Here is a 26,893-nt window from a genome sequence, read left to right as displayed (position 1 = left end):
CAAGTGCGTCCTTGGCGCGTTCGCCTGTTCTTCCATCACAAGCCCTGCCCAGTTTGATGATGCTTTTATGGTTGATTAGTGTTGAGAGAGGAGGAGGAGGAGGAGGAGGAGGGTGTGACGCCCACTTGGACTGGGGGTGTGGGGTTGATGTGTGTGTGTGTGTGTAGTGGGTGAATGACTACCCTTATTAGCGCATCACGGGTCCTTTGGTGTCTTCTTTGAGATGTTCCTGCTGCTTACATGCGATTCTTTAAGTCACATGTTGCGTCCACTTTTCAGACAAAAGTTTTTAGTATTCAAAATATTTGTGAAAAAAGGACTGCTACCCAAATTTTCCATATTCACAAGCAGCTCAACATAAAATTATGAGAGGCTGATTGAGATAATCAACCATTTTATTTCAGTTTTCATCTTCATGTAGCCATGTTTGGATGGTTGGACACCGAAACTCCAACAATGAATTGCATTTCAATAAAGTGAAAGCAGTTTCTCATGAAGCAGATCTCACAGAATAATTTGACATATTACATGTATTTCTTTGGAAAAATAACAGATCTGTGTGTGTGTGTATGTGTGTGTGTGACTCCCCCGCCTGCCCCGCCCGCCCCCCCTCCCCCCCTCTGGCGGGCCGGGTGACTTTAATAAGCCTAAAAGCCTCCTGGACGGAGCGCGGCGCGGCTCTGTTACGGCGTGCGTGCCGGCCAGGTGCGGCGGTGCGAGCGCCCGGCCGGTTAGCCGCCCCGTGCTCGGTTAACTGCGGTCAGGACGCGCCTGCTCATCTTTCCCACGCTGCCTCGAATCAAATGGCTGCTTCCTGACCTGGTTTCTGCCCGGAGGCGTGTGAAATGTGCGATGAGCCGCTCGCTCCGTCGGGCTGTTGATGCCGCTTGTTGATTTGGTTGTACGTGTGACTGGTTTGTCTGTCTGGGTGCCTTTGCTTGGTTATATGTTAGTGTGTGTGTGTGTGTGTGAGAGAGAGAGAGAGAGAGAAAGACAGAGAAAGAAAGAGAGAGATACAGAGTGTGTGTGTATGTGTGTGTGAGAGAGAGACAGAGAGAGAGAGAGAGAAAGAGAGAGACAGAGAAAGAAAGAGAGAGATACAGAGTGTGTGTATGTGTGTGTGAGAGAGAGACAGAGAGAGAGAGAGATAAAGAGAGAGACAGAAAGAAAGAGAGAGATACAGAGTGTGTATGTGTGTGTGTAAGAGAGAGACAGAGAAAAGAGAAAGAGACAGAGAAAGAAAGAGAGAAAGAAAGAGAGAGATACAGAGTGTGTGTGTATGTGTGTGTGTGAGAGAGAGAGAGAGATGCATAATTTGTGTGAACTTGTTTGTGTGTACACATACTGTATGCATGCTTATATGTGTGTGTAATGTGTGTGTTTATGTGCATTTGCGTGTGTGTATATGCATACTGTGTGTGTGTGTGTGTGTGTGTGTGTAGTAGTGATAATGAAATGCATGCATTGTAGGCGCTGAGGCGAGTGGAGAGTGCAGCAGTGATTAAAGCACATTATTACACACACACACACACACACACACACACACACACACACGAGGCAGCTTAATTTCCCACTTGACTCCCAGTAGTTGTTCACAGGGCTAATGGAGCTCAGCTGGACCTCACAGAGAGAGAGAGAGAGAGAGAGAGAGAGAGAGAGAGAGAGAGAGAGAGAGAGAGAGAGAGAGAGAGGATGGATATTAAGAAAGATGGGTAGAAGTGTTAGATGAAGAGAGAGAGAGAGAGTGGGAGGGAGGTTTTACCATCTAACCCTCGATTGTTCCTCTGTTTATCTCTCTCCCACTTTCTCATGTCTCTATCTAGTAGAAAACCCTGCAGCTACATATTTTGTGCATTAGAAAGCGCTTGGCTCCTGTATTATTAGTTTTGTTGGCTTGTTTTGCTATCTTTGAGGGCGCGATCACACCTAGAGTTCATTTTCTTTGGTCCGAACCCGTGGTGGAAAAGTTTACTTTGTTGCATTTTTGCATTTTGGTTTGTTTAGGTTCGTACTGCGAACCGGGGCTTATAAACAGAAGTCACGTGGACTCACCAGTAGCTCGGTTATTGGAGTTTTGGAAACCTGTCATCCCACAAGGTTAGAGAGATTCTGGTGGCGGGGGGGGAGGCAAAACAAATCTGATTCCAGTTGCTGTCACTTCGGCTAAGCATGATGGAGCTGTCTGTAATTTTCCTTCTCTGGTGTTCATACCAGTTTAGAACACATGGAGAAATAGCTGAATATGAGCGTCTACTTATACCCATGAAATATTTTAGGACTATTTTAGGTTTGTTTGGATTGCTTTCTCGCTCCTAACGAACTGCACTGCGGTTCTCTCGTTGGAGGACTGAGACTTTCATTTTCGTTGCTTTTATTTCCACCAGAGTTGGAAAGGCATCGTTCTCACCTGGACAAACCGTCCGAAACTAAAGCGGTAAACGCCCCACAGCTCCAATAAACCGCTCCAGACGTGCTTGGCGTGAACCCGCTGCGCCCTGAGCCATCATCCGAAGCTCCGGAAATAAGTAGAACAGGCAAATCTGATGAAAATGCTCCCCGCCACGTTTCCTCTGAGTCTTGTCGGTCGCCGCAGCGAGACGGGAACGCGCAAACTGTCGTAACCGTCCTCTCTCTCTCCGGAGGGATCGGGTGAAGGTTCAGCAGCGTCGGGGTTTCTCAACACATCTGGGGCCCTGAAAATGTGTCGGTAACCTCGGTTACACAACCCCGAGCCTCGTGGAGAAACCCTCCGTCGCACTCTGACACACTTCTGAATCCGCTCCACACCGCTGCCGCGCTCCACGTCTGCCCGGTCTCTTGTTAACACGCAGCTCAGTGGAACGCAGCGTGTGTTCAGAAGTGTGTGTGTGTGTGTGTGAGGGAACGAGGTAATGACACGGTGTAGGTTTTAGTTCACCACACTGCTCTTTCTCTGTGTGTGTGTCTCTCTCCATCTGTAGCTCTCTCTTTGTTTTTTTCGCTTTTTATTTTCGTTCTGTGTTTTAATCGATAAGAAGTGAGAAATTCACTAGAAACAATATTGCCTCCTAGTACAGAGAGTACCAAGTGTGTATAATACAGCTGATATTAACCAAATTTAACCCTCTCCTCCCTCCTCCCCTCCCTGGATTGACAAACAAAACAGAACAAAATAAATAAAAAAAAATAAAAATACACACCCTCACAGACACAAAAAAATGGAAATGAACCCTCCTCAAATGTTACTTTTTAGATTGTACATCATTTTTTTCGCTTGACACGTGTGTTTGAGTGTGTGTGTGTGTGTGTGTGTGTGTGTGTGTTTGACTGCGTGACAACTGTGCAACTCATCTCCGAACTTGCTCTTAAGGTTAAAACAACAATCGGCGCTCGTGTTGCACGCAGCCTCAGCTGTGCGGCGGAGTCGACCCTCCCTCACTTAATAATCGTCGTCATACGTCTTCACATCAAAGGGTTTTACCTGCGCTCGGATCCCCGGCGCAGATGGGCCGTTTGTTCGCCAAACCTCAAGCTCAGGTGGATCGGCGAAGAAGGAGCCGGCCGGGGGTTTTCCCAGGGCGTGAATATCACTTTCCCGGTGGCGCTGAGAAAAGGAGGGCTGCCTTAACCTCTTTGTCGCCGCACCTTTCAGCGCGAACAATGACTTTATACCTCTGCTTTTGTGGCCAGATATTGAGTTATCGAGACGAGCGGAGGGAGGGAGGGAGAAAGGCAGAGCGAGGGAGATTGAAATGGAGAGAAACGGAGATAGAGAGGGTGTCAGAGAGAGAAGGGCAGCTGCGTTGGGCAAAATGTCAGGAGTGGATTTGAGAGCATTTACATAAGGCCTCTCTTGTGTTGCTCTCTGAAGTAGGCCTGCAACATATCTGGTGTTCAGCGCCTTGCTGAGGTGTTGGGTTCTCGCTCCGCTGCGCCGCGCCGCGCTGCCTGTCGACATACAGTACGCCTCTGAGTTACGGCTGCATCCAGTTGTTGCCGCTTGGCAGGGGATGAATGAAAGAAAAATAACGTCTTCATTAGGATCCGCGTTCGCTGACATCTCAGTCTTCTCGGATCCGTGCTGCAGCGGGAAGTTTAGAGTCTCCGGTCCGCCGAAGTTGCAGGTTCTTTGGAGAGTTGTATGAAACTGGAGCAGCTGGAGGAAACGCAGGCGAACACGCTAACGCCACATAGTAGGGATGATCTGATTATCTCGTGAAACGATTCGATATGCGATATGAGGTTCTCGATTCAATACGACCACGATACGATGTGATAAATAGAAGTTCAGTGACGACAAAGTCTGACTGTGCAGAATTCTGTTTATTTCTGAGCCACAAATCTTTCTAGCGATGCCATTGGCTCGCTAGAATGTAAACAACAATTTAAAAATGTCATTACAAAGTGACAGTAATATAATTTGGATGGAGAGCTTGTGAAATTGTGATGGTCAAGAGTCTCATTAGTGATTCCTACAGCAGAATAAAATGGAGCTGATATCAGGTTTCATTTTTCTGTCCCACGATACGTATTGTCACATTTTTGTATTGCGATGTATTGAATTTCGATATATCGTCCCATCCCTAGTTCCACTGTTTAATGTGGCAGCGGTTTGATCTTCAATGGGTCTTGGTCAGGTCTGAATGATGCAGAAATTCATATTAAAGCTACAGTATGTGTTCATGATTGGTTGTTGGTTCAAGTTTTGCTCTTCACCTTTGCAGAATCCTCTCTCTTTTCTACCTTTCCTTTCACTCTCTCTTTGTATACTGTGACGGCCTTTTAGCCTTCCTTTAGCTTACTGTTGTAAATTCATGTTGGGCCAGTAGGACCATTGATCACCCACTCGATCACTCATTATCAATGCATGCACCTTTCATTCAAATTGACATACGAGTGGTCGAGTTATGTTGCTCTTATCTTTCCAGTCACCATCAACTGTACCTTCTTGTAAAGCAGAGATGCCAGAATCATCCAATTTTTAAAAAGACTTTAACATTGTATTAGGGCCGGGTGATATATCGTATAATATCGATATTGTGATATGAGACTAGATATCTGGGATTTTGTTTATCGTAATATTGTGAAATAACTTAAATGTCACTTCTTCCTGGTCTTAAAAGCTGCTTTACAGTAAAGTGACACAATTTTCTGTTCTGTTTTCTGTTCTAAAATGAACAGTGATTGGCTTTACCTGCTCATCATATCCACATTACTTATTACTGATTTTACACATTACTGATGAGCATCATTACTAATTTTCAGAATTTTCTTGGGTGTAAATATCTTATGAAAGCACGAATTCCCCCAGAATATCGTCACATTATCGATATCGAGGTATTCGGTCTAAAATATTGTGATATTTGATTTTGTCAGTATCACCCAGCCCTACATTGTGTGTTCCCCCAAGCAGACAATACATTCCTAATGCTAAGCTGCAGCTTTGTTCCCATCGGCTTCAAGTCTAACAAAGATTTGATCTCGACGCCAAAAGATGGGATTAGCGATTGTGATTCTGATGCTACTGAGAGGCACCGAACATCTTCAGTGGGAAATCAGAGCTCAGTTCATGCCTTGTGTCTGTGATAAGTAGGATATACAGTACAGTATGTGCAGGACTTGTGTGAGTTGAGCGGTGGGAGTGCACCCGGAGCCAGACTGAGCCAGATTCCCAGCGGCAGCATCTGATTACAGAGGATTTGACGAGGAGGCGGTAAAACCAGAGCAGCGGTGATGAAACACGGTTCTGCTCAAACAGATTTTATCACAGTACATGCTGCGACTAACTGAGATGGTTTTGCTTTGTTTGAAGTCGCTATTGCACGCTAATCGCTAAATAAAGAGGAGCAAACAGAAATCCTATACAGGTTACCGTGGAAACCAGCCCCCCTAATGCAGCACCTCGACGCTGCTGAGAGCTGTCAATCAAAATAGTCTGGGTTGAGAAAGCTATGGAAAGGAGAAAAATGATATTTAGCTTGTTTGACTGCAGATTTCTCATAGGCATGATATTTTTACTTTTTGCCTTTTTTTAAAAATATTTTTGACTTTTTTTGTGTGTTTTTGATGCTCCTGGGAATAACTTATATTTAGGTACATTGCTTAAAGAAAGCCATATTTCTTTTCATGGAGGCTTCGAAATCATGTTAAAGGATGACATTGAATCTCGCTAATGGATTTAAAGTGGTATGTGCTGTCAGTGTTCCCCTCATGGAAAATACATATCATCGATTCACCATAAAGGAGTAATTCATAGAATCCCTCTCCGAGGCTGAAAGAGCCGTTATAACCCCGAGCAACAGAAATAGATTTTCACGCGTTTGGTGTGGGAAAAGTGAATTGGGTCATTTCACCATTCTCCAGCACAGTATAAAGACCTGATTAGATTAGCTTTGATTAGATTTGCTGTCTGAACGAGGCCCCCGTGGGGAAGGGGGGGTGGGGGTGGGGGGGTGAGGAGAGGGCCTCCTTAGAGGGAAGGGGGGGGGGGTGGGGGGGCTTGTTCTGTTAATAACGTGCTAAATTAACCATCCCAGCTCCCCTCCGCCGGGAGCCACATGTTTTATTCATGTCAATAGCCTAACAGGTGTGACGTGACAGGTGTTGCCGCTGCTTTTCTCTTCCTCTGATCACGACTCTGCAGAAGTTGTTAATTGGGTCTCAGGCTTTTTTTTCATTCATCAACAAATCCCCGTTGCTGTGAATTTACAATGAAAGGAACCTTCATTTCAGTCCACCTTCAAATATAAGACTCATAAGCTTCAAATGGGAATCTGCAATCTGACGTGTTTGGTGCTCAGCGGACATTTCTGTGGTGTTTCTGCACTGCACTTCCCACAGATCACCTGTCAGTCAAGTCAAGGTGGCGCTCTTTTCTTCGTCGATCTATCGCTGCTCAGTTCTTCTTCTTCTGTTGATTCCAAACAAACCGGAAAACGTAAAGCAGACAATGGAAAAGCTTTCTGAACTGGATAAAGTTCGAATCACTATTGAGTTATATCGATTGGTGATAGAGAGCAGCAAAACGGGACATTTATTCAACATGACGCAATTTCGTAATTATCAGATGTTCTTGACACAGTCTGATGAATATTTGTGAGCAAGAACGAGTCTCCCCAGGCCAGGAGCTGGAGACTCAAACTTAAATCGTTAAAATAAAGTCTTGTATCAAGTCTTTAGCTCCTCCATAGTGAATGGATTGGGAATGGATGGTAAAAGTGACGAGATTTTGGGGGTTGCAGTGCGTTTTGGGGGGTCGGGAAGGAACAACTCTACTGTAGAACAACACTTACTAGCATATAAAAACTCTTAAACAAAATCAGTCTCCCGTTCACTGTGAATGGAGCGGCTCCAGACTGAGTGTCCCGGTGCACTGTGCCGACGCTCCTGCCCTGGGAAAGGGGAGTGTGGTAATTTATTCATTGAACAGGTGAAGCCGGTGAGGAGTGGGCTCGCTTCTCTCAGCTAATGAAAACTCAAATCCCTCTGACTCCTGTAAATTGGTTGGGAGGTGTCGAGTGTCTCCTGCCAGCGTTACCCCCCCCCCCCCCCACCCTGCACACACACACACACACACACACACACACACACACACACCCAACTCTATAAGGTCGTCTCACTATAGACTGCAGGGACCTGACACTTTGGTCCTCAAGCTGCTGTCCTTCAAGGACACACACACACTTCAATTCTCTCACACACACTCAAATATACACATACACACACATTCACACCATTTCACACATAGACACACATATATAGGCACAGTTTACAGACGTCACACACACACACACACACACACAGTCAGACTAACACTGTCACACACACACTCTCAAAAATGCACTCATACATAAGCACAGAAACACACAAAACACGCACATACTGTTAGACAGCCACACACACGCACACACACACTCTCACATGCATGCACACACCCACACTCTCTTTCTCTCTCTCGTTGAAACACACACACATATATATACACACACAGAAACACACAAAACACACACTTTCAGACAGACACACACACATGTTCTCTCTCTGTCAAACACACACACATACGCACACAGAAACGAACACAAAGCACACACACACACACTGATGTCACACTCCAGCGAGGCCAAAGGACGGCCCCATCTGTCTGGAAGCCAGTCGCTGTGACATTTAAAATTGATTAAGAGGGGGAGATTGATTATGATAATGTCCAGTTATTATCACTCATTATGGAGTTAGGGCTGTGGGAGTTCACTGGCTCATAAATCATTGCTGTGTCATCTTTAACTGGTGGGAGGGGCTTCTGGGACGGCTTTAATCAGACCATCTTCAGACTAACTTCATGTTTGTTGCATTGTAAGTGAATGGAGCAAAGATTAACTTCGTTTGGAGACGGAGATAAATATTCAAGGGGCGCTTTCCTGTGTGTGCTGTCTGGCTATCAGGGTTAAAGTCACAGTGAAACGGCATCTCGAGAGCATCCTGCTTCCTTAATGTGATGTAGGGGGACGGGACGGGGCGGGACGGGGCGGGACGTGACGCGGGGAGGGATCATTCAAAAGTGTAAACCAATGGGAGAGCAGTTAGGGAGAGAAAGGCAGTTTTATTTGATGCTATAGGAGCGGAAGGACGGGATTGTTCAAAAATCTGTGATGTTTTATCGGTTGGAATTTTCATGTTGCCTCCTGGTACACGATGATGTCACCGGTAAAGATTTTCTGTTTTCCAAGAAGTAAAAGTAATGAGATTTTGATGTAAAAATGTCATTTTTTGGGGCATAAATTGTCAAATAGGTGTACGATATGATAGTTAGAATGAGCTAAAAGGGCAAAAAAGTCGTTTTTCATTTCAGTGTGACTTTAAAACTCTTGTTACTAACTGAAAAATGTACCGTATATACCATAAAAATGTACTGCAAGTTAGCCATCTGAACTTCTACACTGCTGTTCTTCAGAGACTTAAGACTGGGTCACGACCAGCTGATCGTAATTGACTGGAAAATGATTTTTTGTAGCTTTGTATGACTCCACCGGCTGATTATACGTTACACTGCCACTGCAATCCCAAGTTCCCGCAGTGTAATTAGCGTCTCCGTGTTCCTGCAGCAGTGAGTGCAGTGTGACAGCGAGGCTTCTCCACCGGGAGGCTGAATGAAATACTTCAGGCTGCCGCGCTAACAGCCTGAAGAGGAATAGTTTGAAGACCGCTATTGTAGACCACAGCCTCCTCTGTGTATCCTTATGCAGTCTCGCTTTGATGATGTCATCGCTCAGCCATGCTTCTCCTGAGTGACATCCAGCCTGGCTGTCACTTGGATGGCTCATGATGTTGTGATATGTACAACAAATGATTAACCCTGGTTTGATTTGGCATTGTGAATGTGGTTCTGAATGCATTAGATTCTTGGAGAAGTCAAGTGACGTTAACATAGATACCTTCAGGGTCATAAAACCTGTCTGAACAATTTACTAGATTAGGGCTGCAACTAACGATTATTTTCGTTGTCAATTCATCTGTCGATTATTTTCTCGATTAATCGATTAGTTGTTTGGTCTATAAAATGTCAGAAAATGGTGAAAAATGTCGATCGGTGTTTCCCAAAGCCCAAGATGACGTCCTCAAATGTCTTGTTTTGTCCACAACCCAAAGATATTCAGTTTACTGTCATAGAGGAGTAAAGAAACCAGAAAATTTTGACGTATTTTTCTTAAAAAATTACTCAAACCGATTAATCGATTATCAAAATAGTTGGCGATTAATTTAATAGTTGACAACTAATCGATTAATCGTTGCAGCTCTATACTAGATGTTTTTTCCCCACATTTGACACTTTCTAAACTGAGTAAATCTACAAACCACTTGTATTAGCTTATTTCTTCAATGAGGGACATCAGTAGAGCTGAGATGGACCAAGGGAAGGGACCGGCAGGAAAGAAAGTTCTGGTGGGATTCAGTCCTTGGCCAGCAGGTGTATTTCTGGGTAAATGTGGGTCTTGAATTAGTCCACCGTCTCTGGGTTTTGTCGACTTGTTGAACAGTTTAATTAGTTCCTAAGGTCAGTTGGAGTCAGAGGTAAAGTTTTCTCTTCCTCTGTAATCTCTCTACTGCTTTGTCGTCTCTCCTTTAGACCCCAGTCAGACATTTGACACTAATGACAGCACCTTGATATGAGTCTCTCTTTCTATTGGATGATTTCTGTTCCCCTTTTGTAGTTTTACAATCCAGGCATTTAGCTGACACTCTTATCCAGAGCGAACAAGTGAACCGCTCAATTTGTTTTTTCAATTTTTTACACCTTAAAGTGAGATCTCGGTCTTAGTGTGTTTTTCCCCGAATGAATAAAAGTTAAAGCAATGGGGGTCTTGTTCATTTCTGCGTTGATGTGCGTCGATGTGCTTTCTGGGAGTTACGAGTGAGGAAGTGTTGGTCTTGTTGTTGTTGGACATGATGAAACAGCTGAATATGAGCATCGTCTCAGACCCGTAAAACCTTGCGTTTTGGGGTCATTTCCTGCAGTTCAGATTACATTCGCATTCCTAACGAACCGCACCGCAGTTCGTTTGGAAGAGGGCCGAGTGTCTTTGTTCTCACCTGGACAAATGAACCCAACTGAAGGAGTAAACACACCGGGGTTCGAATAACCCGCTCCAACCACGCTCGGTAAGACACCTGCCATGCACTCGCAACGACATGGGCTCATATCTGACTCGTGATCTTTGGCGCATGTCTTCCCCCCTCTACTCCATCTTGTACGTATCTCCACACTGCAGACTATCCAATAAAGCAGAGGCACCATACAAAAACCTTTAAAGCCCCTGAAAGCGATATAGCGCTCTACCTTTGTGTTTCTGAGCCTGTAGCTGTCCTCTCCCTGTCTCTAATCTCTGTAACCTTCTCTGTAATCTTCCCCGCAGCCCTCAGTCACTCTAAGTCAGTCTTGGGTCATGGGAACTCACAGCTGCTCGTCGGGCCCCATGCGGTTGACGGACAGCGAGCTCCATCTTGGTTTGTTTGCTGATGCCCGTGAAAAAAAGGAAAAAAATAGCCTGCACCTGAAACAATCCAGAGTTTCAGTTTGTTGCTATGGGACGGCGGAGGCTGTCTGCTCTGGAAAGTAGGGCATCGCGTGCAGGCATGCTGCGCTTTACACATAATATCCAGATCATACTGTACGGTAATAATAGCACTAAATAGTGTATAATAATCTAATATAATGTAGGCATACACTACCAGGCAAGAGTTTGGACCCACCTGATTGAATGTTCTGTGTTTTTCATTCTCTTAAAGCCATTTTGATCTAAAGGTTTCTGCTTAAATGCTTGAAATTTTGATGCCTATGTATGAATTTCTTTCCAAAGCCTTTGCCTTTCCTTCAAGGCAAAGGGCGGCTACTTTAAAGAATCTCAAATATAAGATAGTTTGGATTTGTTTACCACTTTTTTGGTTGCTGCATAATTCCATTTCTGTTATTTCATAGTGTTGATGTCTTTACTGTTATTCTAAAATGTGAAAAATAGTAAAAATAAAGAAAAATGTGGTGTGTCCAAACTTTTGCCCAAACATATTATGGTATAATCCGCAATTCCACTTTTGGGGATTGATACGATATCTATCTAACTAAACTAACAGTATCACCACCTTGGGGAGCATAAGAAAGGAGTGTACTGTAACAGAAAGGTCCCAGGTTCGATCCCCCATCATCCCACCAAGCGTCTCCTCTGCCACTTTCCTTGAGAAACACACCGAGGCTCTGCCAGGTCCCTGTGGAGGAGGCAGGCCAGAAAAAAAAAGATTTTCTCCATTGGAAATCAATACAATGCCACAGAAAAGTGTCCTTGAGCGAGACATCGAATCCCCCACCAGCTCCAGGGGTGCTGACCTCCCTGTGGAGCGACCCCCCAACCCCCCCAACCCCCCTACCCCCCCCCCCCCTCTGGGATCAATACAGTGTCACAGGCAAAGTGTCCTTGATCACGACACTGAATCCCTGCCAGTTTCAGGAGTGGATAGATGGATTTCCCTCTCAGGAAACCAGATGATCTCAAAAAACCGATCTGTCTGGTTCTAGTTGGCTGGTGACACACGGAAAATGTGTTTCGCTGGTTTTCAGGTGAATGTTTTTTTTCCCCCGACAGAACGGTGGTTGCACTTGTTAACTAGCCTCAGGCAGATAGCAGCTAATCAGTGACAACAGTGTGGGAACGGGAGTTATGTTCCCACCATGATTCAACTTCTGTGCAAAAAGTGTGTGTGTGTGTGTGTGTGTGTGTGTGTGCGTGTTGAGGCTGGTTGTGTCTTTGTATGGGCAGGAGGTCATATCTGAGTTTCTGTGCGTGTGTTTGTGTGTGTAAACTTCACATCATGTGCACGTTTGTTTCTTGATATAAGCAGGAGGGCATATCTGGGTTTCTGTGTGTGTGTGTGTGTGTGTGTGTGTGTTTGTGTGTGTGTGTTTCTGTATTAGCATGAACTCTGATAACCTCTGTCCCCCTCTCTCTTCCAGCGGTCGTACACTTTGATAGTGGAGGCATGGGACTGGGACAACGGCACACACAGCACCAATGGTAAGCCCCGGCTCCTCCCCCCCGCCCCTGTTTTCAACACTATATTAAAAAAAATCTTTCTCCTTGGCTCCTCCTCCTCTCCTCCCTGAACCCCCCCCCCCCCCCCCCCCCCCACACCCTCTGTCTACTTGCTCTGAAATGCTCTGACTTTCTCATCAGCTCTTATTTATTTACCTAGAGATTCTCTGTCTTATGTACAGAGCCCCGGAGGTAAAATTGTGTTTTTTTATTTTTTAACTCATGGGAACGAGATGTAGGTATATGTCATGGCTTACTTAGGTAGCATTAATCAAAAATGAAAAGTAGAAAATCAATAGAATGACTACAGAGCTTAACCGCAGTGATGGGTGCAGCCGTTCTGCACGCTTTGTTTTTGAGACGTTTATTAGTCTTTCAAATGAAAGCTGTAGAGAACTGGGGAGCTCTGCGTGGCTGTAATCATCTTCTCGGCCATTTTACACTTGCCAGGTGGAACTATTGTTCATGAAACTAAATCACTTCAGCAGGGAAACAAGGAAGCGCGGAAATCTGATTGGCTGTTAGCGGCTGATGACATTACTTCTCTCGGTGACGAGCTTGTTGAGCGTCCAAACATCGGCTGAGTTTCACCGGTCGCTCAGCTCTGGAGGAGATGAATGCTGACTTGTTGATGGTGTTGTTGGCAGTGTGAACGCACGGTTACTCTGCTGCTGCACTCATTGTGAGTCACTCTGCATACGGGTGTCAGCTTAATGTCTAAAGATGTACATGTGAATGTAAACTGTACATTAGAGGAAGAACCAGGGAGTGGCTGATGACTAGTTACGTTTGGTATAAGAGAAAAGGAAGAGTCAAGTCTCCTATCACTTTGCTGCTGTTGTAGAAAAACGGTGGAACTTCAGTTTTGGTGTTTTAACTATTTTTATTCTGAACTGAAGGTTTACATGGTCCTGTATTAGAATAAGATGATATGAAAAAGGAGGGATAATCACTGATTTGTTCTCTTAACCTTTATTTTTCAAGGGAAGTTTTTTTTTTTTTTAGCAATATGTCGTGCTTAACACTTTTACAGTTGCACACATTCCCACCTGAGAGCTTCCCAATACAACCACAGTCTTCACCTCGTCAGTAGTTCCTAAGGGAGGGGAGAGCATGCACGGATATTTGTAATTAGGATATGACACAGATACAAGATACAGATAAGATGCGTATAGCCTTATCCTGTATATAAGAAGGTATCCTGAATGCTCTTGGCATGTAAGCATGCTCATCAATAAGCCAAGAACATTGCATTCTCCGTCTCCTCACGAGAACATTTCATGAAAAGTGACTAATTATCCCCCGGGGAATCATGGGAGAGGAGAGAGAGAGAGAGAGAGAGAGCTCCTTGTCAGGCCCATAGGTTTGGACTTGGCCTGTCTGTCTGTCTCTCTGTCTGTCTCTCTGCCTGTCTCTCTGCCTGTCTCTCTGCCTGCCTGCACACTGAGCTATTTGGTATACAGCTGTATCCTGTTTTTACATGCTCCTCTCATCTCGGTCCCATTTCGCTTTGTTTTCCCAGCGCTGCCGGGAGGAAGAAAGGTTAATTGAGGAATGTAATCCGTGTGATTAGACAACGTGGGATTCTCTTCGTTAGGTGTTGCCTCGCCTTCTAGTCAAGTGGATTTGATTTAGGGCTCAGATCGTTCAGTGACCTCATCTAACGTTCAACGACCTCTCTATCTACCTACCGATGGCGCCTGCTTGTTCTCTTTTACTGCCAGCGAAGGAGCGGTCCACATGAATCCTCTAATAACAGCCTGCTGTGATGTTGATGGCTCTCTCTCTCTCTCTCTCTCTCTCTCTGGCTTTCTCTCTTCTGTCTCTCTGACGCTATCTCCCTGTCTATCTCTCTCTCTCTCCGTCTCCTACGCTCCTCTAACTTTCACATAAATACCTCCAGATTTGTTCGGGGTCAGTGCGGCTCAGGCACGGTGCGAAAGGTCTCGTCGAGTCGAGACCACGTCGAGTCAACAAGACACATCTGATAGCTGCTATCATGCTATCGTGGTATGCATCTGATAGCCTCCGTGTCAGGGAGTGACCTCTCAACATGCAGCCCGTGTTCAGGCAGTGTCGGTGTCACTCAGTTCTCGCTCGCCGCTAATCGCCGCAGCGGCAGTCAGGTTCTCGCTGTCCGCTGTGGGAGTTTCCACTGGAAACATCGGGCTGGTATAGAGGCTGCATTCCTGCTGTAGGCAGCGTGGGCAGGATGCTGCTGCTGAGTGTGTGTGTGTGGCTCTGTTCACACTGCAGCTGACAGGGTGACAATTCTGATTTTTTTTTCCCCCCACACATAGATCTGATTTGTCGTAATTAATAACAGTAAAACACTGCATGGAGTTGCATTTTTTGTACTGATTTTCATGTAGGAATTACATGTAAAAAAATACAAAATTACAAGTAGTATAAGACAAATATAGAACAGGACAGTAAGGGCCGGGACAAGATAATGAAGAGCATCATAGGGCATTGCATGTTGTAGGGTTTTATAACATTGGTTTGCAGACTATTCTTACATGCAGTATATTTGGGTTACAGTGTCACAGGTGCAGGAGATTTTTTGCGATTGGTAATGGTGTTATGTAAGTTGCTGTTCATTTGCATTCAGTTGCACTGGACCACGTGGATATGGCATGCGACCTACATGCGACTTGTATTTGAACGCTCAGATAGAAATGTGTCAGCATTGACAAGAGGCATTGAACAATCTTCCAAAAAAATAAGATATGAGTAGCAATTCAGAATTGAGCATGAAGTCCTGCAGTGTGATTGATAGCTAGCGTGGCTCGGCTAGTCCTCGTCTCTCTCTCCCTCCTACCTCCCCCCCCCTCCCCCCTCCCCCCTCAGCGGGACTGTTGGGGCTCTGCAGTATGCGCTCTCCTCTATATTAAGCCTGTGAGCGCATCGCCTCGTTAAGCCATTAATTACGGGCCGCGGCTCGTTTTTTCCCCTCTTTCTCTTTTCTCTGATGTCTGTCTCCTAATTAGCGTCGCGGCCAGCAGCTGGCCGGCTACCGCACGCCACTTCATTATCGTGGCCCGGGACGCTCTGACAGGCGGCCCGGGACCGCCCCGGCATCTAGAGCGCCGTGCCTGGACTCTGGTGGTGGGACACTGTGGTTTCCCCTCACTCCACCACCTGTAGATTTGGTCGTGTGATGGATAGGTGGATACTTTATGAATCCTCAGTGGGGGAAAGGCGGGGGGGGGGGAGGGGGTCTGACAGGCAGGCTGGCAGTAGGTGCTGACATCCAGACCGCCATGCCCCACCATCTTGTAGCCGCATCATCACAGGTTTGATCCCTGCATCAGTCAATTAGTCTATCAACAGCCCAAGAGTCCTGTCAAAGTGAAGCCTAACCTGCTCATTGTAAGTCACACTGGATGAGGATATCACCTCAATGCCAAGAACTAAAAATGTAAATGTGATTATACAATATGCTATTAAAGGAAATTACTGTTAGGCTGTTAAATATCATCAATCTGTGAAGTTCGATTCATTCCTGGAGTTATTTGGTGATGAAGTGTTGTCATTTACTTTTCTGGTGAACCTGCCTCGTCTACCTCAGTTAGTGGTTTCCTACATTTCCCAGAATGCCTTTCACAACCACCAGAGAACGGGCATCAACTTGTCGCATTCAGCAGTGGGTTATACGTGCAAGTGGAGAGAGCGATAGTGATAGTTTAGCAAGAGTGAGAGTTGTTGCCTGTGTGACCAGAAATGCAAGTTACATCACCAATAGCTGTTTTATAATAGTGTTAAATTGATTTGGAGTAGATTTTTCTGCTATTTGACTGTTGTTTGTGTCGGTTGTACTGGGAAGCTCCCAGGTGACATAGGCAGGTCGGCTGGTGAAACAGGTAAAGTGTAAAGGTTTTGGGGCCAGCGGACTCAAAATGAGTTTCCTGCCCTGCATTACAGTGTGTCCCGGGCCGCGGCCCGGGACACACTGTAATGCAGGGCAGGAAACTCACTTTGAGTCCAGCCACCCTAATAATATTTAGGTGGCTGGACTGGATGGTAGGGATACATACTGAGGGTCAGATATTGGGCCGATACCAGACTAAAATAGGTATTGGAGAATTTCATCAATGCTAATATCAGACACCAAGAGCCAAGTGTGACATCAGAGATCAAAGGGACACATAGAAGGATGTTAGATCGCTCCAGTGGAGAAAAGAGAGTCATATCTTAATCATTTATGTCCAATTGCCCCAAACGAATAGTCAAGGTCTATATTGTAAAAGTAATGAATTACTGTAAACTGGTACTCAGTATGGGCCAAAACTTAAAGTGTTCACAGTTGCAGTGAAAATATGGTATTGTGCATCTTCACTACAGTGGTAGTGTGTCTGTATCCTCACCTGAGATCACTATTTGCTCAGATATTATTTGCAAATATTTTTTTTTACGGTCTGTTTTATCCTACTTAAGTGCCAGATGGGGCGGGTGTGCCATGCAGTATTTTGAAAGTCATAAGTATACTTTTTGTGACTGACAGTTTCCCTGACATGTCTAACCCCCACCCATCTGGAACATCCAAGCAGGTTAAAACAAATCCTCCAGAATTATTTGCAACTTTTACGTGACCCAGTTCTGCCACGGAATGAATGAAGGACGGCAGAGTGAAGAAGTGTTGAAAGCTATGAAACGGGGAGAGAGACCTTGAGAGCTTGGTGGTCACTTCAGTCTCTTCCATCTGTTCTTCTAAACATTTGTGAAGGAGTGGTAATGCGGGGTCGGCGGTGCGCTGAACCGGCCTGGAGAAAGCTGCTGCCAAAAAGAAATGAACACCTTGACAACCAGCTTATCATGGCTGTATCACTGTTATGGTAACACAGCCTGACTGCTGCTCCAACACTCCGGCTGTTTCCAGGTGTGCTTCAGCATTTTAGGAATTTAGCTGACAACTTAAAATGAGTGCAGCATCAGACTATTGCTATATTCACTCCACAGGCTTTCATGCTTAATTCTGATTTGCTGCTCACATCCGATTATTTTTCGTATCTATTCTAGGATGTAACCCATATCAGATACCAAAATTAACTGACAACAAAATCTGTTTCAAACACATTTCAGTTATAGTATGTAGCCTTCAATTTTTTATTTAATTTAGGCGTTTCTCCTAATTCCAATCATTATTTGTCTTTCTTTCCATTGTTGTGTCTCATTGTCCTCCATGCTGCCATGGTGCCAAAAGTATGCTTGCTAATTGTCTCAGGTGAATGACGTAAGATTTGCATATTGTCATGGCAACTCTGATCAAATTCTGATTTGAGCGTTCAAACATAAGTCACATGTAGGTCTCATGCCTCAGGAGCCGATTTTGTGCCACATATCCATGTGATCCAGACGGGAATTGGAAAAAATGCGACTCCATGTCAGCTTTTCGCTGTTCACACCGATTAGAAAACATCAGTTATGCGGCGTGAGGGGGAAGAACCCAGCGGCAGTGTGAACGGAGCCTCTAAGATCTCCGCCGTTACAAGCGGCCAACAGTAAAGAGGTCAGAGGTCAGAGCAGAAGTGGCACAGCACCCTGACAGTAGATGGAACAGCATATTCCTGTGAGGCGCAGCGTGTTGCAAGCTGAACAGAAACAGAAACAGAAAAATCGGCTTTTTTTGGGAAGCCATGCCAGCCACTCGGTGTTCCTAAAATGAAATTGGCTTTTTTGAAAACGCAGACAATTATGTTGCTCTTGACATGGACAACTGCTCCAATCTGAAGCCCCCTCATTGTTTATGTAAGCCGGTTTCATATGGCCCCCTCTCTCTCTCTCGCCTGCTCTCCCTAGTAACAACGGCCTCTCTTAGTGTCTCCTTCAGTGCGGAGAGAGAGCACATGATTGGTCTATATTTTTATATCTAATTGCTGGAGATGAACAGCAGTGAGTGAGTGCTCGGGTTTTCAGGTGGTGGTGGTGCTGCTGGTGGTGGGGGTGTGTGACTGAAATCTGTGGCAGTGTGTTAACTCTCTCAGTGAGGCTGAGCAAACCAGGACAGCGTGAAAATGAATTTATAGTGGCTTCTCGCTCTCTTTCTTCAACGCTGGTGAACTTCAGCAGGCATGATAGCTGGATATTGCTCGGCAACTCAACACTAAACGGTCAAACAAAGGAATGCACGCTCGATTCTGCCTCTTCAAAGAGTTTCTGTTGTTGATACGCTGCCGACAAAACATTTCAGCACCATTAGCTTCATCAGAGGGCATATTTAAAACCGTTATCAGTGAAGCCTGGCTCTGTTTCTGGAGCCATTGCGAAAGTCACAGTTGTTTATGCGCTTATTGCTGCACTGCTGAGTCACTGTCGCTCTACACCCCAGGAGGAATTATTTGGAAAATCCTGCAGAACACATGCAGATTATATCCGACCTTTAACCCTGGTGGTGTTAGTGCCTTGCTCTGCCCACTGAGCTACAAACGACCACAACAACAGCGGGAGCAGGGCTGTCCCGTGTCGTCCGCTCCTTTCTTCCAAACGTCCAGCTCCGTCTTGTCCGCGTTGCCCCGGGCCGTGGAAGCAGCAAAGCCTGCTGGGTCATGGTGCTTCTGTTCCTTGAGAACAAGCTAAAGGCCCTTTCCTATGTCGCCCTTCCTCGTCTGTTCCCCGTCTCTTATTATTTCCGGCCTGGCTCCGATGGAGTCGGGGCTGGATATCCTGAGAGGGGAGGCAGGGGAGGAGGAGGGGGGGGGGATGAGGGGGGGGGGGCAGAAAAGCATTTCACCAAGCAGGAAAACTGAAAAAGCATTTTGGTTATCAAGCCCTCGCAGCCCCGGCTCCTACGCCCTCTGTTTGTGTTTGCTTTATTTTCCCTATTCTTCTCCCTTTTTTCCTCTTCTTTTTTTTTTTCCTTCTTCCACACTCTCGGTAGAACAGAGTGGTGTTTGACCTGGGGTCAAGCCTTCTTCTGATCTGCAGGAGCAGATAAACAGCGGCCGTCGCTCCGAGATGAACCTCTCCTCAGACTCTATGAACTCTACTGTCTAATCTCTATAACCGCCGGGTCGCTGGGTCAAATCCTCCGGCCGGAACCGCCGCTTCTCCCTGGAATGTCATTTGGAATCTTTGCTATTTGGACTTCATGCTTTACTGCCAAACTGACCCAGATAACGGTTATCTCTGTAGTAATGATGGTAATAATAACAAACAATTTCATCCAAAGCTCCATACAGTGGCATTAGAGCTGGGCGATATATCATATAATATCAATATTGTGATATGAAACCAGATATCTGGGATTTTGGTTTATCGTAATATTGTGAAATAACTTAAATGTCACTTCTTCCTGGTCTTAAAAGCTGCTTTACAGTAAAGTGACACAATTTTCTGAACTTAACAGCCGGTTCTGTCTGAGTAAAATAAACAGTGATCGGCTTTACCTGCTCATCATATCCACATTACTTATTACTGATTACACATTACTGATTACTAATGATCATTACTAATTTTCAGAATTTTGTTGCATGTAAACATCTTATGAAAGCATGAATACTCGTCACATTATCAATATCGAGGTATTCGGTCTAAAATATTGTGATATTTGATTTTGTCAGTATCGCCCAGCCCTAAGTGACATGAGTGCATATAGTTTTAGCATGGCTGGCCACAGTGGGAATGAAGGACCTTACTCTCATAGTGTTAAAGTCATACTCGACCCATTGAGTTATACCCAGTTAGGACCCAGAAATAGTAATCATGACTTAGACTTTTCTGTTCTTTTTCTTGACTTTTACTTTGAACGCTTTTTGTATTCTTTGATATGTTGAAGCGTCTCAAATGGAAAAACATCATGCAAAGTGATTTGATTTTCTTGTGTCTCGTCCAGATGAGGAGCTGCTGATTGAGCGCAACATCCGCAAAGGAATGATCAACCCGGGAGAGGAGAAGCAGAGCGGGCTGCACAAAGGCTCCGCCGCCAGCCTGGAGTACAGCATCCGCGTGCGCTGCGACGAGCATTACTACGGCAGCAAGTGCAACAGGGTGTGCCGGCCCCGCGACGACTACTTCGGCCACTACCTGTGCGACCAGCTCGGGAACCGAGCGTGCATGGAGGGCTGGACGTTCACCGTTCCTGGCGTTCCCGACTTTCCTGACTGCAAAATCGGTGAGGAGAGATCGCCTTGTCCACCACACTGCAACAACTGACTAACTTGTCCAGTTGTTTTATCTTGTATCCAGAGAGTTTTTTTGTGAAATCATCTTACTGCACTGGCAGATAATTTTACTGGTTTCAACAAATTGGACTTTTTTTCAGGAGAACTTGTTTCAGGACATTTACTTGGTAAAAGTGGAATTGGGTTGGGGAAAGTTTCTTGTTTCAAGATTTTCTTCATTGTTTTATGATGATTTCTTGAAAGAAGTCATGCTTTCAAGTGAAATGTATTGAAACCAGCAAGATTATCTGCCAGTGCAGTGAGATAATTTGACTAAGAATATCACAAAATAAGCTTGATAGGTCTGGAAACAAGTTAAAATACTTAGAGTAATATCCAAAACTCACCCCAAAGTCCAGTATACATAGACAGTGATATCCACCACATGCCCCAAAATACAGTATGTACCTACAATAATACACATGAAACATGGGTCTCATAATACTGTGATCAAAAATGTCTGCGATCACATAGAAGCAGCTATTGTAGGAGTCCCACTTTTTACTTTTACTCGTTCTTTTTTGGAAAAGTTTGGAAGTTCTTGCTCCACTTTGCAAAATGTAAACAATGGAAGACGCTCATCATCGCCCTCATCAAACCCTCGACTTTCCATTAGTGAACTTGCCATCCATTGTGACCGCAGCAAAGAAACAGTGTTTTCTCTGCCTTTCGCAAACAAGGAAACATAGGAAATGAGATTTTAATGATTGAACGGTTCGCAGAATAGAGCGGCAAGACAAGTCTCCGGCGATGTTTGAGATATGTGGGTGAAGTATTGATTCTGGTTCACAGTTATCAGCTCCTCACCTGTTGACTTTCTCTTCCCCCCCCCCCCCCCTCAAAGCCATCTGCAAGCAGGGATGCAGCCTTGCTCACGGGACCTGCAGCGTGCCGGGGGAGTGCAAGTGAGTTCTTCATCTTTTTTTTTTTTTTGTTTTCCACCCTTCGCCGCCGCAGTGAAGCAGGCGGTGCAGATGCAGTGTGTTAACGTGATGTTGTTTGCTTGGAAAAACCCCCTCGGTGCTTAATGAGGATAACAATGGTGACACAACAGAGGGGGAGGGGAGGGAGGGGGGGGGGGTGTTGATAACATACCAGGCGGCCTAAACCCCTACCTCCCCACTTCAACCCCCCCTCCACCCCCTCCTCCCCTCCTCCTCCTCCCCCATCCCCTCAGCTCCACTCTGATCCAGAAGCCATTGTTCGACTTCCTTTTCCAAAGCTGGCTTGCCCAACTGAGAGAGAGAGAGAGAGGCCTGTTTTTCGCTATGCGTTTCCTCCCTCCCTCCCTCCCCTCCTCCCCCCTTCATCTTCCAGCAGCAAGGCACTGACCCCCCCCTCCCTCCACCCCCTCCAACCCCCTCCTCCCTCCCCACGTCTGCTGCAGCCCACATCACCTCTTCCTATCCTGGGCCTTGTTTTGGCTGGCACTGGCCTGCTGGGAAGTGAGTGTGGATTCCACCCACAACTGGAGCATGCATGTGCTGTTGAGGGATGAACCCTGAACCCACTTTACCCACCTTTTTATTTGCAGGAATGGAGTTTACCCACTTTTTTTCAGGGCCTAAAATCATACTTTTCATCTTAATAAGTAGTATCAAACTGTCTGTGTAGATTCATTTCAGTCATCCAGGTGGTAAGATGTCCAAAAAATAAAAACGAGTGGCGAAACGTCCAGTGGATTTTGGTTTTATTTTTTAGTATCAAACTGGTGTTTTTTTCTGAAAATATAATTGATTTTTGTTTGTATAGGTTATCCTTTGCCTTATGATGATCACTTATTGGAGGTGTTATAACAGGAATGGCCAGGCATTTACTGTACAAATTTGCAAATATACAGTATGAGGAGACGGATGCAGCAGGAGGAGGGAACTGTGGGAATTACTGAAGCACGTTTAGATTAGATTTGATCACATGTAGAAGTGCAACATGGCTGTACAGTGGACTACAAAAGGCTGACCAGGCATACGTAGTACCAAGTATGTGAATATGAGAGGAGGCAGGGGGGAGCGGCGTTTAGATTTGATTACACGTGCAACTGTAATGCGTTTGCAACTGTAGTACATTCGGGCAGCGGAGCACAGGCGCTTTAAAAAGCCTCGCCGTGCGCACGGTGCCAAGTGTTTTGGAAATGGGAGGAGACAGAAGGTGGTGCAGGGGAGGGAGCTGTGGGGATTATCGAGGCAGGTTTGATTTAGTTTGGATCTCGTAAAAAAAAAAAAAAAAAAAAAAAGTAAAAATAAAGCTGACATTTCATATTGGAAATGGCCGGAGGATTGGAAAGCAGAGGAACACCCTGGAATGTGCCTCAACATGTGATTTGGAGCTTCATCTCAATCAGGAACACACTAGCCTGAGAGGGTGGAGGGAGGGAGGGGGGGGGGGGGGGGGGGGGTGAGAGAGAGAGAGAGAGAGAGAGAGGGAGAGACAGAAACAGCGAAAGAGAGATGGTGTCAGAGAGAGAGAGTAAGAGATAGAAAGAGAGAGAGGAAGGTGCAATAGAGAAAGTGAAAGAGACTAAAAGAGATGGAGAGAGGCAGTGAGAACGTAAGAGAGAGAGAGAGAGAGAGAGAACGAAGGGTTAAGAGAAAGAAAGATAGAGGGAGAGAGAGTAAGACAGAAAGAGAGAGTAAGAAAAAGCAAAAAAAAAAAAGAAAAAAGCCCTGCCTGGCAGAGGAAAACTAAAAATGTGTGCTGGGTGTCTTGTTTCCTTACACAGCGCATTCACAACCTACGCTCCCTCATGTGACACTACTAAAGATGTAGCTAGGCAACAGCGGGCTAAGTCCGTCCGCTGGGTTTTGGGCGCGAGGAATCGCCTGTAAATAATTCAGCAGTGTCGGAGCGGTCGGGGATGAGCAGGTTACCCCCCCCCCCCCCCGCCACCACCCCACCCTCTAGCACCCCTACCCCTACCCACGATGCAGTCCTGCAGGGTGTGGTTTGGGGCCGTGGGCAGGCGGGATATTTTCGGCGCTGGCTGGCCCCCGCGGCCCCTTCCATTGACGGGACAACAGCGCAGCGGCGAGCCTTGTGGGTAATGCCACCCTTGGCCTGTGGCCGGCCGGCGGTTCCCCCCTCCACCTCGCCCCCCCCCCCCCCGCCGCCGCCTGCCCCGCTCCGCTCTCCCACACTGCAGCCAGACAGACTGTCCACTCTCCCACCGCCGCATGCAGCGCTGACACTGTGCAGGGCGCCGCCGCCGACCGCAGCGCCGGGCAACGCTGCACATACTGTACGCCACATACTGTAGTAAACAATGCAGAGCGCGGTCACACACAGCGGCGTCCCGAGCAAGATCAGATTAAAGTTGTTGTGGTGAGGCACCCAGTTAAAAAGGCAATTCAAGTTACAAATTGTGCATGAAATAAAACTTTTACTGCATGTTTATACAGAACCTGAGCTTGGAATCTACAGTCTCTGATTCTATCTGAACTTATCAAAAATTTAGTTATTATAAAAATTTTAAAAGATAGAAAGCACTTAGCAGTTTTGCCAGATGGTATGTCAAATAGTTGATGCTCAATATCTCAGAAATGCACCCAGATAGAACCTTATAATTTCAAGCTCACAACAAGCATTTTACTGTTTCAAAGGTGCAAAGACATAAATAATGATAAGATGTATTATCAGTAGCCTGGGTGCCTGGCTGTACTGCACTTCCTTGTAGCCTAGAGACTCTGTTTTGCCATATCAGACACAGTGGGAGGGCTATTTTTTTTATTCATTCCTCATCCTCCCATTCCTCAGCTCAGCAACACTTAATCAACACCGTACTAACATAAATTTTATCCTTGAAAAGCGATAATCTTTGTAACCTGCCATTTGCATTACACTCTTTCTTATACCTGTGGTGTGAAAAACATCAAACCCCAAAAGTAAAACCCCGTAACTGTCCACAACTATGCAGTGTAGTACAGAACCGCAGCACAGGCACTACAGAGCAGTATATCACTACTGGTAAGGGAGTAGTGTTTGGTCGGCGTCCATTTTGAAGTGTGTGTGTGTGTGTGTGTGTGTGTGTGGGGGTGGGGGGTGTGGGGGGTTGGGGTTGGCCCCTAAAATAGCCCAGGCAGAGAAATGACAGGACAGGTGGGGCAAGGTTACCACTGGCCTTGGAATAACAGAGTGCTGCCATAAACCAACAGATTAGCTAACCCTTCACCGGCCGGCCCGCCGCGGCCCCGCGGCTCTCTGGAGGCCCTCGTTCCACAAAACCCGACGCTCATTCCGGGTTCGAAGGAAGAGGTCCGGGGTCCGAGTCCAACATGCAACACACAGAACACGCAAACAAACACACAGTAGCACACACACAGATACTGTAGTCTTACCCCGCAAACACTAAGATACACGCGCGTAAACGTATGCGTGCAAGTCGTATGAATGCACATAGCACGCATGCACAGACACACACACACACACACACACACACACTCTGCTCTGGAATGTCCCCTGGCACTGTGTCCTAAGATTAGGAGCCACAGCAAGGGTGTCATTCACCTTAATGAAGACGTTCTGTCCAGCTCCGGGCAAATTACTGCTGTGACATTTGGCTGCAGCAGTCGCAGCTCTCCTATAGTCTCAGTACAGTTAAGACATTAAGCTCCACATTTGTCTTGCAAGTAGAATTCCTTCCTTTGAGATGACTTGTATGTGATTGATCAGGATAAAAATGGTTTCCAATTTTTTTTTGTTTTTTTTGGCAACATTCTTCGATTTTTCACAGCAGGACATGCGGCTGGCACGGTGCCCTAAATCAAGTGCTCCTTAGTGTTTTCACACATTGTAAATGTATTAAATTACTTGTTTGCTATCACTACGCAACTATCACTGTTTTCCACAGCCATCCCTCCCTGCGCCTCTGTGTGCATGAAATCCCTCAGGCTGTAGCTGTAAATAAGAACGTATTCTTAGTCTTAGGAGCATTTATTTGACTTAGAGAAGCACTGAACCACCCATGAAAACACGCAAACAAGTCGAATGAACATGTAAATGAACCCCACTGTGTGTCTTAGTTAATTTACAAGTGTTACTGTTTTCTGTGAAAACTTGCAGACAGCTCTTCCCACGTGACTGACTCAGTTAAATGCATTAAAGCACATTTAGACCCATGGAAACATGCGACCAAGGCAGTTTCATGTGTGTTTGAGGTCCTCTATGTGTATTAAATGCATTAAACCGCTATTTTACCCAGATGTACAGTATGTATAATTGTTCATCTATGAAAACATGCAACTCAAGTCGACTCTCTGTGTGTATTGCAGGTGTAACTATGGCTGGCAGGGCCCGTTCTGTGACGAGTGCCTGCCCTACCCAGGTTGTGTTCACGGCACCTGCAACGAGCCGTGGCAGTGTACCTGTGAGAAGAACTGGGGCGGCTTGCTCTGCGATAAAGGTAAGATCCTCCAAAAAATGTGTGAATTCATCGCTTATTCCATTGCACAGTAATTTCAAGAAAAAGAAAAACCCAACATCTAAGGTATTCATCCCTTGGAAAATGGTAGAAATTAGCGTTATCTTTGGATATGTGACAGAAAACTGGAGAAAATGTAGGTAATTAGGTATTTAGGTGAGATTTTGGCATCAAGATGTGTTTTTTTTACAACTTTGGCTTGGATTTTGGTGCAAATCTACAACTGGATCTAGCAGGATAATACAGTATTGTCACTGCCAATCAAGAATGTGAGTACAGTTTGGTGGAGCCAGACTTTTCTCGTCACTCCGTTTGTTTGAGTACGGTGCCATCTCAGGAGAAAGGTCTGGCTCAAGCTGTTTTTAAGTGGGGATAAAGGTTGAAAAAACTGTTTTTATTTCCTCAACCAATCACAGTCCAGGACGGCGTTAACACAACTATGGGGTTGACGGGTGGTTCCTTGTGTGTACTTACAGTTTGATTGTCTTTGCACCACATGGGTCACACAAGGACGCAGAAAGTGATTGGTCAAGATGCAGGGAGCGAGCTGTGGGTGTGGAGCTGAAGTAGAAATTGCCATAGTGGTGAATGTGTTCTTATGCTGCCTTCACATGCTCCTCGTTAGCTCCTACCTCCAAGTTTTCAAGTCATAAATATGACTCGCCCCGCACTGAAATGCTTTTGTACAGAAATATTAGCAAAATGGACCCTGGAACAAAAGTATTTATGTGGTTGTTGTTATATTTTAGAAAAGCTTGCAGCAAGAG

The 26,893-nt window shown here is 45.7% G+C and overlaps 1 protein-coding gene across 1 annotated transcript in view; it reads left to right on the top strand.

Annotated features, from left to right (window-relative positions):
* Nucleotides 1-26,893, top strand: part of LOC139920820 (protein jagged-2-like) — a 60,876-nt gene that overhangs the window by 6,955 nt on the left and 27,028 nt on the right. The window contains exons 3-6 of the mRNA XM_078289481.1: nt 12,476-12,536; nt 20,386-20,664; nt 21,558-21,618; nt 25,978-26,108. Coding sequence (XP_078145607.1) covers nt 12,476-12,536; nt 20,386-20,664; nt 21,558-21,618; nt 25,978-26,108 — 532 coding nt within the window. The remainder of the gene's footprint in view (nt 1-12,475; nt 12,537-20,385; nt 20,665-21,557; nt 21,619-25,977; nt 26,109-26,893) is intronic.

This window comes from Centroberyx gerrardi, chromosome 17, assembly GCF_048128805.1.
Source record: "Centroberyx gerrardi isolate f3 chromosome 17, fCenGer3.hap1.cur.20231027, whole genome shotgun sequence".
In the NCBI taxonomy this organism is placed as follows: Eukaryota; Metazoa; Chordata; class Actinopteri; order Beryciformes; family Berycidae; genus Centroberyx; species Centroberyx gerrardi.
The sequence above is the reverse complement of the archived record's forward strand: the minus strand, read 5'-3'. Positions and strand labels throughout refer to the sequence as shown.